At 43.0% G+C, this 12,500-nt stretch overlaps 1 protein-coding gene across 1 annotated transcript in view; it reads right to left on the bottom strand.

The window, feature by feature from the left end:
* MRPS27 (mitochondrial ribosomal protein S27) overlaps positions 1–12,500 on the bottom strand; it is an 87,717-nt gene continuing 75,217 nt past the window's right edge. Inside the window, exons 7-11 of the mRNA XM_044267412.1 lie at positions 10,812–10,927; positions 6,919–7,021; positions 4,535–4,677; positions 3,626–3,796; positions 1–1,236 (exon numbers count right to left, since the gene is read on the bottom strand). Coding sequence (XP_044123347.1) covers positions 997–1,236; positions 3,626–3,796; positions 4,535–4,677; positions 6,919–7,021; positions 10,812–10,927 — 773 coding nt within the window. The 3' untranslated portion in view covers positions 1–996. The remainder of the gene's footprint in view (positions 1,237–3,625; positions 3,797–4,534; positions 4,678–6,918; positions 7,022–10,811; positions 10,928–12,500) is intronic.

The following is a 12,500-nucleotide window of genomic DNA, read 5'->3' as shown; positions in this document are numbered from 1 at the left end:
GAATCCCAGGACATTTATTTCCACAAGTTCTTGAAAAAACAGCACAACCTTGAACAACAGTGTTTAAAGGCAAAATTACACAGCAAACAGGAGCTGCCCCTGAACGCTTTCACAGAGAAACTTCAGGAAGGAATTTCCACCTCCTGACAGTTGTACAATTATGCATGTCTCCTAAGTACTACAAGCCCCATCCTGCCTCTCGTTTTCTCCTACTTCTGCAACTGAAATGTGTATTGACAAGTTGTATGTGTGTGCACATGTGGACACAAAGAGCTCACTTTACCTCCTTGAGGAAAGAGCTCAGAATGCTTTGGAAAGAAGTTACCCCAACATGATGGAGAAGCCAAGCCAAGGAGGCTTTGGAGCTAGAGCTAGCGTTCTCCTCAGAAGCCCTTCCACTCTAAAAATATCACTGTGGGTGCCTGAAATTTGAAAGCCAGTGGGCTCATGGTGGTGTTCACTCCTGTCCTCAATTTCCCCCAAGTTCAGGTCTGCAGAGAAGAGACACAGGGGAAGGAGAAGGTGAGATGTGTGGGCATCCCACACCCAGCTCAGGCTGGGAGGCCATGGAGGGGGATGAGGCTTAGGATGTGTACTCTGCCATTGGCGAGATACCATTCAAAAGTCTGTGCTCAACGCCAGGCTGTTCAACCAGTCTATCCCTCTACCACAGCTATGGATCAAGAGTTTTCACTGTTCAACACTGATCCTGGACCCCAGAACTGCCCCTCCCTCCACAGGCCTCAGGTGCACCTTGTTTAAGGTGTGTAGCTGGGGCTTCAGTCTGACTGCTTGCCACTCACAGCTCTGCAGCCCTCCATGGCATGTGATGGGAAGTCAGTGCCTTCATACGTTGACAACTGTGGCTCTGATACCACAAACGGCCTGCTTTAGGCAAAGGAAGGGCAGATGGAGGAGGCTGCCCTCAAGTCACCGTGAGTCCTGGGACAGGGCTAGTGAAGTTCTTGTGCTGGGGCCTGGAGTGCTGGGGGCCTGTTAGGCAGATGCCTTTGCTGCTCTCCGGGCCTCGTACTCCTGCTTTGCCCTCTCCCTCTGCTCCTCTTCCCTCCGAATCAAGTGTACCCGCTCCAGATGCCACTGCTGCAGCTTCTGCTCATAGGCCGCGATGTCCTCGGCTTCATAGGTGGGCAGCTGTTCCTTGATGAGCTGGGTGGTCAGAGCCAAAAGGCTTTCTGACTCAACTCGGCCCAGGGCCTCAAGCTTAGAGTGCAAGTCCTGTTGGAAATCAAGGAAAAAAAAGATGGGGGTGGGGAGGAGGATGGAAGGAGGATGCAGATGGGAGAAGGCAAAGCAGAAAGAAGATTAAGTCATTTGCAAAATCTCCACATATTCTGCTTACAGGAAAAGGCATTTTATTGGGAACCTGTCATGCTGCCTTTCATCCAGATATTGTGTTTGCCCCCTTCTTTTTTTCCAGTCCAGCACTTTTGCTAAAGCTGCACCACATGTGATTTCTCTCCTTTCACTCACGACCAGTAAATGGAACTCTACATGCTGTGATTTTCTACGTAATTTCTTGTTTTAATCCACAAAGGCAGCACAAGCCTAACAAATCTACCTTTCCGCTCTGACCTGCACCAAACCAAGAACCAAACTCCCAGAGCAAAGCACTCCAAGATGCACACAAAATGGCAGAAGCAGCTGATAACCGGGCACAAGCCCGTCCACATCTTTTCCTTCAGAATGATGGAGATAAATGTTTGCTTAACCAGGGTTCCTTTCAACAGATGGAAATCATTTCAGGAACTTTCTACTAATGGCATGCTAAACGGCTCCCATGAGTGCTTGCACTATTATAAGCTTCCACCTGCTGTGCTCCGTCGCAGGTCAGCCTTTACAAACTGCTCACAGCTCCATCTGAAATGGCGTCTTGGTTTGGGCGGTACTGTATTCCTGGAGGAGTCAAGTACTAAAAACACTAATCTTCTTAAGTGGTTCAAGATGTAGACCATCAAGAGAGAGCCACTCATGGCTCAGCTGCAGCTTATGCCACGAATCCCCATGTTCCAAACACAAGCACAATTCACTGGCATAGGTGATGAGGCTTGCTCTAATACGGGCCTGGAAGGTGGGCAGGATCCATACATGAAGGAGTGGCTAGAGGCCTAGTGTGCTGGGTCAGTCCTGTAAAAATGGACCCCACACAGATTACCCAAGACTAATAAAAGGCAACAGGAAAAAAAAAGAAATGTACAATGAAAATGATTTCTTTCCAAGATCACTTTCTGTGCACTTTGGAGGCAAGGGGACAGTCTGGGACAAGAGAATAAGGACTCAAATCTGAGTCAGCAAACTTTGGTTCAAATCCCGGATCAGTCACTTACGGGCCAGCACGTCTCAGCCTGGCGTCATGTAACACAGGAAAAGCAGCATCCGCCATGCAGAGCCGCAGTGAAGACGGGTGAAACGCACTGATGCCTGAGACACAGCCAGCAGCCAATAAATGTTTGTCTCCTCTTTTCGATTTTCAAAAAAATTCATGTGTAGAAGAATGAGGACTGAGAATTTAATGCAGCACGGATTTCTATTCTTTGAGATTAAATATATAAGAAACAAGCAGAAGAGGCAGTCATTTTTAGGAGTGTTATAGCAGCATTTTTTGTTTATTTTTTAGACTATCTTAATCTGCAAAGTTAAGAGGAACAGGTAGGTACGTAAGTTCTTTACCGCCAGTTCTGTGTACCTAATATCGATCAACCTTTCTCAGTTTTCAAATTCTGAAAGAGAGACCTTGAACAATGACTTTATAGAATTAGTGGGAGGAACAGCAGCTGCAAGTACAGAAGAGTCCTTGTACCACTGGGACAGAGGTATCCCATGTTCAGCATTACTGAACATGTCATCAATAGGCAAAATGACACCTCTCTGCCCCAAAATGACACATGAAGTCAGCTGGCATGAATGGGAAGGTTTTCTGCTTCATATAAAGAATTCTTCAGGCAGCACAGTTTTCTCTCTGCCCTTTGTGAACAAGAAACAAAGCAAGGAAGAGGCCAAGGGGTTAACCTGTAACACGACTCTTCTTCCCTGACGCTGATAACAGAGTATTTTGGGCCATGCAGTTGAAAGCTACCAAAGACAGCTTGAGTGCTCAAGACTATTTGAAAAGAAACAGTGGAAACTTGTTTATATCTTCCATGCAGTCCAAAAACGTATTTGGAGGGCCCAAGTGCACAACACAACACCAAACAACAGAAGATGCCTGTAGCTGATCTCCATCATACTTGAATGTGGCTTTCCCACTTGGGGTTTTGGGTTATCAAGCACATGAGTGCAATACAGAGAAATGACCAGATCCTTTCCACCTGGGGTTGGAGTCAGGTGACCGCTCTGAGTCGGCAAGCTAGTACCCTCCCATCAGACACATCAGGGATGAGTGTGTAATGACACACTGCTCCAGTGAACAAAACTGGGAATGATTAGCTCATGCACAAAAAGGAGTATAAAAATTCCATTTGGTTCGGACTACTTCCTGTTTGAAGCCTCATTTGTGATATCAGTTTTTCATGCCTCTGTGTGTGACAGTGAGGCACGAAAGGCCTGCCTGTCTGACACCACAGCAAAGAAGCACAGAGGAGAGGGGCTCAGTTCTGCTACGACGCACCTTAAATCGTTCCAGATACCGGGGAAGCTTGGACTGTTCGGTCTCCTCCACGTCCAGCTGCTCCACCAGGTCTTCTGAGCCCCGGCTGTCTTCCCCTTCTTGGGGCTGTTCCTCTGAAGCCGCGGGGGCTGGAGCAGTCAGAGTGTTCAGCGTTTTGTCCAGCATAGCCAGCTGTGGGGCAGAAAGAGGGGGCAGGGACTAACCATCCTGTGGCCCTGAAAACACACCGTGAAGAGAAGCTGGACCAGGGAAAGGAAGGAACAGCTGGGATCTGCAACTTGTGAACTCTTTCTCTTGTAAAATTATTGGCAAGAGTCATGGTTATCCAATTTTACGTCAGAAACTCCCCACTGGATGGCAGGGACAACCTAGCACAAAGTGTGTGGTATGAATATGCAAGCTCAGAATCACCTGTGTACGGATCAGCACCACAGCACCTGATTTCACCTTTAGTCAACTGGGGAAGGACCCAAAAATTATGTTTGATGGGGACTCCAAGTATTCCTCTTCCATGCTCTCTTCCTCAACCAGTTTGGAATTGGGAGAAGGACAGAAAACCCACCACAGAGCACAACCAACAGAGGGTCATTCTGAATGTGCAGGAGAACCTCAGAATCTAGGCAAGCCTCCTTTACAGAAAGATTGGAGCTCAGTTTCAATTCCAGGGGAGAGCGATAGTTTTCCTCTCAGACAGTGAGCTATGGCATCAACATTCATCTTATTCTCATACTTTTTGTCAGTAGCACTGAGAATGTGTGTGGATTTTCATTCCTTTTCAACTGGACGAATACGCGATTCTACAGAGTGAAGACAGCAGGGGGATGGGGAAGACCATGCAAACAAATTCACAGGCTGGCTTACGAGGAACAGGAGATGGCTAAAGGACAGACTCAGAGTTGAGGGACGTACCGCTTCTGCACACAGCTTCCCATCATCCGGGGACGAGGCCACCATCTCCATCACTTGAAGGGCTCGGTCAAGGTAGCCAGGTTGCCACAGCAAAGGCATGTTATGGTACACAGCCCGCAGCCCTCGCTGCACCTCCACCTTCCCTGTGGCCAAAAAGAACAATGAAGAAGCCTCAGCCATGGCTTCCCACTATGTATGAGACTGAGGACTTGAAAGCACAAGTGAATATGAACCTGGAAAATCATTTCAAATCTGTACCAAGAGCCTCATCCTGCCCAGTGATCTGGTGCCATTTCAGATGGATGATGAAGAATATGGTGAATTCACTGAAGCTGTTTTTTAATACAAAACTACAAATATGCTTTTCTTCTTTTCCATTTGGTCTGGTGGAAATTATCATGAGGATGTATGATTCACAGGGCTGAGGAAAATTTAGAGAGGTTGATAATCTGTCTTTTTAAGTGGAACTACCCTTAGAATACGAGTCAAACAACTGAATACTATTTTTGTTTCAAGAACAAAATCTTCCTCTGAAAAAGAAATCCCACAATTTTCCTACAGTGGAAATCTTGTCAACATATGACAACTTTCCCTGCCAGCAAATGTTTGGTATTTTTCAAAATGCTCCAAAACACCCCCATTGACTGTCCTTATGAGAATAAAAACAAAGAAACAAAAAAAACCCCAAAACTGATTTTATTCTTCTTTCCTTTATTTGGGCTTCATTGTCCTTTTCAGATCTTCAGATATGAATGTTATTCTCTGTACCTCAAACCATCACAACTGGAGCTCAAGATGTGGACACTAGACGGCAGGGTCCTCGGCTGGGCCAAGGGACTGTCTCTGTGCGCCTGCAGAACAGAAACCCTCTCTGCACTAACGGCCAAAGTCACCTTGAGCTGCCAGGTCTTAAAGCCACCTTCACTTATCTTTCCTGGGAAGGAGGATTTGGGAAGGCTGTGGTAGGACATAAATAGACAAAGCTTATCAGGTGACAGCTAATTTTAGATTTTTAAGACGCTGCAGTCCCACTCTGGGAAGCTGCTGCCATGGGGCTGAGAGGGGCTGCATGCACAGCACGACACAGAGATTTGATCTGATGGTCTCCCATCCCAAAGCACCAGGGCCTCCTGCACAGAAACAGCAGCTACAATGTACCTTTTCTTAGCCCTTACAACTCCCTCAATAATTCACACAGTCCTGAATACTCACCTGAAGGCAAAGGGAAAACACACGTAAGTCAACAGCAAGAAAGTAGATGGCATATTAATAGGAGAAAACTATTTTTAAAAGGAGTGGTCAAGGGGCACCTGGGTGGCTCAGATGGTTAAGCATCTACTTTCTGCTAGGGTCATAACCCCGGGGTCCTAGGATTGGGCCCTGCATGGAGCGGGGAGCCTGCTTCTCCCTCTCCCTCTGCTGCTCTCCCTGCTTACGCTCCCTCAGTCTGTCAAGTAAATAAATAAAATCTTAAAAAAAGAAAAAAAAGAAAAAAAGTGGTCAATTCTTTTGCTAGTCTGATAGCCAGCTGATGAACTCTAAAATTCCTCTCCCTCCGTCAGACTACAACAGAATCAGCATCTAAGAAGACCACACCACATTTGTTAGTGAGGATCAATTTCAAAATTGCTAAAACTTTGATGATTTTCATAAAACGAAGGTAAGTCAAAGCAGTGTACAGTTAAGAGAAGGTGCCTTCTGAAATAATATGCATTTAATAGACCTCTGTAAATCAGGGCACATTTTATGCACACTTAGGTTGGATGCTATTTGCCCCACTTCCACACAACCCAAGTTCTGAGGCTTCATCCTCCTGACATGACTTTCAATGCCATCAGGGCATCAAAGTAAAGCAACCATCTCCCAGCATGGAATGGTCACATTGTATCAAGAGTCTCTCTGCTTTCCCAAAGTGCTATCTAGGTGCACTCTCTGAGTATCCCTTCCTTCACCTGAAAACAATACCAAGGATATGAGTTCAACCCTAACTCTTAATTTCTTACCTCCTAGACTTTAGGTCTAAAAGAGACACAAAGATCTTTGTTAGTATTAGGAAAATTTTTATTGGCTGGTTCTCCCAAAAGAGGGCCAGAACTTTCCTTTCTTTATCCCCTCCTCATACTGATTACCACGAAATATAACCCAAAGCCACCAGAACTAGTTTTCACCTTGCAGCGGTAACAGATTTTTAGCACCTTCTTTACTGTCTCTTAAGGTTTTGTCCCATAGCTGTTAAGGCTATCAAGGTCTATTTTTATGTCTAAAAATGAAAAGCTATATCGGAATTTCACTGGTAGGAAATCAAATAAAAAAATCATTACAATGTAGAAAAATGCATCAGTTCTATCCAAGAGGACAATATTTGTAAGGATCACTTAGCTTACCAAGAAGTGCATAGCCATACAACTGGGAACTCAACCCCACTGAGTTCTTTTGCTTTAAGCCTGGGAGTAATAGGGATGCACCAAAGTTCCTCTCCTCTTCCCACTGCAACAGAATAAAAGAGATCATGGTCCAGCCAAACAAAGAATACTTTATGCAAAAATTTGATTTTTAATGATTTTTAATAGGTGGAAAACAAGTTGTAGCACTAAATTTAAAAAAAAAGTAAAATAACAAAGCTATAGGTACATTATAATCTTAATTTTATAAAGAAAAGACAGTTATATCTAATGACTAATACAGGAAAGAAATACCTTCTGTTAATGGATTTCTGGAAATTATGAGCCATTTTGGTTTTTTTCTTTACACTTTTCATTATTTTCCACATTTCTGGCAATGAGTAAGAGTTCCTTTTGCAATCAGAAAAGCAAAACAAAACAAAAATAAAAAGCACACTCTGGACCAACACTGCCTTGAGACAATCAATAAAGATCACACATGCTGTCAGCCCAATATTCACTCACATTGCTACGACATGCTGGGGCAAGCTTTTGAATTTTAAACAAGTCAGCAATGATAAGACTCCCACTTCACAGTATAAAAATAAATACAACTATTAGGTTGCTTTTAGATAAATCTGTGCCTCTTAAAAATAAATTGGACAATCAGAAACACTTAGTGATCATTTCTTTCAACCCAGGCTGCCAAAATTACACTTCAGGAAAACTGGCGTCTTCTGAGAGTTGGGAAAAAAGGGGCAAAAATGCCAGCACTGCTAAGCCTGCAATAACTGCTGTTAGAGCAGTAACAGCAGGGAGGGGAGTTCGCTATAAATGCTGGTCTCAAAGGACAGCCTTGGCAACACACCTCAGACAATGAGAGCTGTGATCTTCTTGGTGCTGTATGAGAACACATGGGTCAGAACCCTTGCTTGGGCTTAAAAATAAAGAACACAAAGATCAGGATGCCCTGCACTGGTGTCTGCAGACAGAGGTCGGGGAGGAAGCAGAGAATGAATGAGGCATACAGGCTGCAATTGTAGCCAGGTGTAAGGGAGGCACCCCAGGAGTTAATGGGCACCCAAACCTCTTTACTGGCAGTGGCCTTTGTGTGGTACAAGAATAATTTCTTGGGGTTTTCTAAACCTCTGTAAAAAGCAAAGATCTTGGGAGAAAAACAAAGCCTCCCCAGGCACTTGTGTAGTACAGTAAGTGAAAGAGCTGGTAATAGAGGACAGGGCATTTCACTTTCAAAAGAAAATTGCCCTAAGGTTTGATTTCCTCCCACCTAAACTGCATGAGAAGGGACCCGGTGAATAATAAATAAGGAGCCTTAAACTTTTTTCTTTTCTTTAAGGAAAAACATGACCTATAGTATCAAAATGCAATAGGGCAAAGAGCCAAAGAGTAGTGTCCTTGAAGCTCTAGGAACTGAGTCGGTGTAGTGATGGTTGGCTGGCACAGAGATACTTCTGAAAAGACTTTTAAAAAGATGAATGACAACAAACAAATGAATGTCTTACATATTTTTTTGAGAATTTTCTGAGAATAATACAAACACTGCTGCTTATATGAAAAGTTATTTGTGTGTTAACATAAGAGATCAGGTCTCTCCCAAACCTGTAGCTTTTATTGTACATACTATTATGAACAAAATCAGGTACTACTGCTCCAGGGTCAAGGTTCTGTCCATTTGTGCCAGTGCCTTTCCCATTAATACAAAGCAAACCTCATTATCCCACTCCCTTCTCCACTCCCCTTCACTGCTAGATAACCCAAAGCACTCCTCTACACCAGCTATCTCCTCTCTGCACCTTTAAATCACCCCACAATCCATTCCTATTTCCTTTCGTCCTCTTTTATTCTATGGAAACACAGGTTACAATTTAGTGCCTTCAGGCCACTAAATTCAATGAACTTTTTGAAAGTCCTCATCTTACCTACCCTTTCAGAAGCATTCTAAACTGTAAACCACTTCCCTTCTGTGGTTTTGGGGACCCAAAGTGTTCCTGATTTCCCTTTTTGCTTTGCAGCTCATCTGCAGAAATTTACACGTAGAGGTATTATAAACTATATCTCCAGTCCAGATTTTTCCAGGAAGATCCCAATTTCTCTCATAAAAATCTCTTGGTTGTCTGAAAGGCATCTCAAAATGCAACATGTTCAGAGCCAAATTAATGATTTTCTTCATAAAACCCACTCTTTTTCCAGAGTTCCCTTTGCAAGCACACAGCAACCTTTCCATTCAGATGTAAGAGTCAAAAACTGAGGAGGTTAAGATTTCACCTGTATGTCCCTGCCTCCACATACAGTTCCCCATCATGTTATCTGCCTCCGAAGCATGTTCACTGGCTACGGCTAACTCCACAGACATTCTGGTCCCCAGGTTTCATTACCTCTTGCTCAGACAACCAAGTAGTCTCCCAAGTGCTCTGACCATAAGCCACCATGGCCCCAATTCAATCTCCTATCCACATTACAACCAGATGCATCTTTTCAAAACACAAATCAGACCATATTACCCCTTCTACTTAAAAGTTCTCAATGGTTTCTCACTATTTTTAGGTTATACAAATACAGCTTAGCATGACCTACATTCTCTAACCTTATTTCACCTTTTGCCCTTCTAACCATTCTCTCTGCTGCATCTACACTGTCTTCCAATCTTCTTCCAGCCCCTTTCTGCTCACCATAGTTTTTGCCACTGGGCTTTTGCATGTGTTAGTTTCTCTTTTTGAATTGTTCTTCCTCTCTTCAGCCAGTTAATTCCTATTCATCTTTCAAATACTAACACAAGAAATATTTCCTTAAGGAAGGCATTCCTAACCTAAGTTTAGAATACAAACAGACAAAAACTCCCAAAATACACGCTTGTTGTATGAGAGGTCTTTGTAGTTCTCATTATAGTTTTATATTCATGTATTTGTTTTGTTTTGCTTTGAATGCCTGTATTGTTCTTTGGCTGGGAGCAGGGAGTGTTCATTTACTATTGTATAACCAGTACTTGGCAATGTATGGAAGGCAGTCACTGCCCAACAAAAATTTAATGAACTAATGCATGTGAGGTATGCCACAGGCTACAACCCTCATCTTAGGAAAGCCACACACACAATAAATTCTTCTGAATATGAGCTGGATTAGATGTCCTTTTCAGTTTCTACCTGAACTAGTAAATTTTGATGCTGCATCTGAAGTTGAGGGTAGACTGCAGGCTCAGGCTGCCTGGCTTCCCCAGGTGGCTTGTCACCTAAGAGTCGCTATTATATAACATCTCTGTGCTCTAGTCTTCTCATCCGCATAGAATTATGAGGATTAAATGCATTAATAAATTAAGACACTAAGAACGCAGCCTGGTGTAAAGCAGGTACTATTTAAATATGAGTTATTACTGTTATTACTGTTGGTATTCTTAGGGTAACAGTAAATAATGATTAAATAGCTGAACCCAAGAGAGGAAACCAAAACTTGGTATTCTGGACTGACCAGAGCAGCCTCAGGAAAATACTGATGACGGCTGAACAATCGGCATTAACTGTCTGAGGTCGTGGCCAGTTAGATGCCTCACTGCTTCTTTGATACTCAAGGCCAACATCACGGATAGTCAGTTGCCCGTTTCTGAACACCTGAGGGGCATTCAGTCTAGTTCAAGTTTCAAAATGTGTATAAGGACTTTCACTTGAGATTCTTTCAAGTGGAGGAACTTCCATCCAGCTTCACTCTGTCAGAAACCAGAAACTAAAATGTACAGAAGGAGCACTCATTCCTGGCTGTTCAGGGGCCACAGAGTTACATGTCAGATTTTGAAGGCAGGGGTCTCCTCTCCCCACCTCCTCCCTGCTCAAGAGGCACAGCAGGCTTCTTGGGCTCTGAGTACCTCTGGACAACCCACCACTTACGCTGCAATCTGTCTTCTTGGCCAGGCAATGGTATAAAACATGGAGGGACAGAAGCTGGGTGGAAGGTACTTCAAAGGCTTCTTGCATCATGATCTCAAAAACCACGGTTAAAGCATCTGGCAAAAAGATCAAAGTAAAAATGAGAGGGTATTAGTTTTAGGTAACATCACCAAATCTGTACTTAACTATAAACTTAAAAAGTGGGGCATGACAGAAAAATAAACAGAATTAAGAAGCAAAAAAAATGTGAGCTCTGATCCCAGATCTTCCACAAACTAGATCTTTCCCAAGTATTTAGCTTCTATTATACTTACTATTATATACTAAGTCAGGTGCTTTTGTACCAATGTTCTCAAGGACACGGAATAATCTACTTAATTTCTCTTTAACTTCTCCCAGTATCATCCTCTTGATGATAATAATAATAAAAAAGTATCTGTCCCACCTACTTCAATAGACTACGGCAGAAAAGGACCTGGGTGTCTGAGTCAGTTAAGCGTCAGCCTTTGGCTCAGGTCATAATCTCAGGGTCCTAGGATTGAGCCCCGCATCAGGCTCCCTGCTAAGTGGAGAGCCTGCTTCTCTCTCCCTCTGCTGTTCCCCCTGCTTGTGCTCTCTGTCAAATAAATAAATCTTAAAAAAATAAAATTAAATTAAAGAAACAAAACAAAATAAGGGGTGCCCGGGTGGCTCAGGTTGTTAAGCATCTGCCTTTGACTCAGGTCATGGTGTTAGGGTCCTAGATTCAAGCCCCGCACAGGACTCCCTGCTCAGCAAGGAATCTGCCTCATGCTCACTTGCTCACTCTCTCTCTTAAATAAAATCTTTAAAAAAAAGAGTACATACAAAAATGCCTCATAAATTGTGAAGCAAATTTAACACATCATGTCCGCCAGCTAGAAGAACTAAGGCATACAGAAAGGAGACAAATATATTTTCCAGGTCACCCTGACAAGCAGAATAGAAGGTCGGCTGACTGCTCCATTCTGGGTTCTGGAACCTTCCCTGTGTTGGGGAAAATGAAGACAAATGCTAGCGATGATCCTAAATCCCAGATATCATTATGGAGACAGAAAACTGAGGACTATAAAAAGGATAATTAGGTCCAGTTGAAAAAGACTTGAAAGACTGGAAAGGAAAATGCACATTCATAAATTTATAAACCCCTGACTATAAAATACAATGTAAGATATTTGTTGCCACATGAACGCTGATCATAGCAGATCAGACCTTGAGCAATTTTTATTTTCCCTTAAGATTCCATAACATAGATGGAAGCCAAGAAAATCAAGTTCAGACAATTTCTTTCCCTTAATATTTGTTGCTAAATTAGAGAATGTTAATATTGGTTTAAAATATGGTGCCAGAACATAAAACAGGCACAACAAATGTTTTTGACTAACTAAGCTGCTGTGTTAACCAATTTTTGCATATAATCATAATTATAAGAGTTAGCACTGACTTGCAGCTGTTCCTAGCCAGCTGGCTTTGTGCATGTTGTCATGGTTTTAAATGAGGCCATAGGCAAGTACTTCTATATTCTTTCTGGAAATGGGGAAACTGAGACACACCAGAAAGTCATCTACTAAATCAGCAGCAAATAAGGACCTGGAAGAGATTAAAACAACAACCCCAAACAAACCAGTATTTTAAAAGAATACAATTTAAACCTAAAAATACAGTTAAAAA

Source organism: Neovison vison, chromosome 1 (genome assembly GCF_020171115.1).
Source record: "Neovison vison isolate M4711 chromosome 1, ASM_NN_V1, whole genome shotgun sequence".
NCBI lineage: Eukaryota > Metazoa > Chordata > Mammalia > Carnivora > Mustelidae > Neogale > Neogale vison.
The sequence above is the reverse complement of the archived record's forward strand: the minus strand, read 5'-3'. Positions and strand labels throughout refer to the sequence as shown.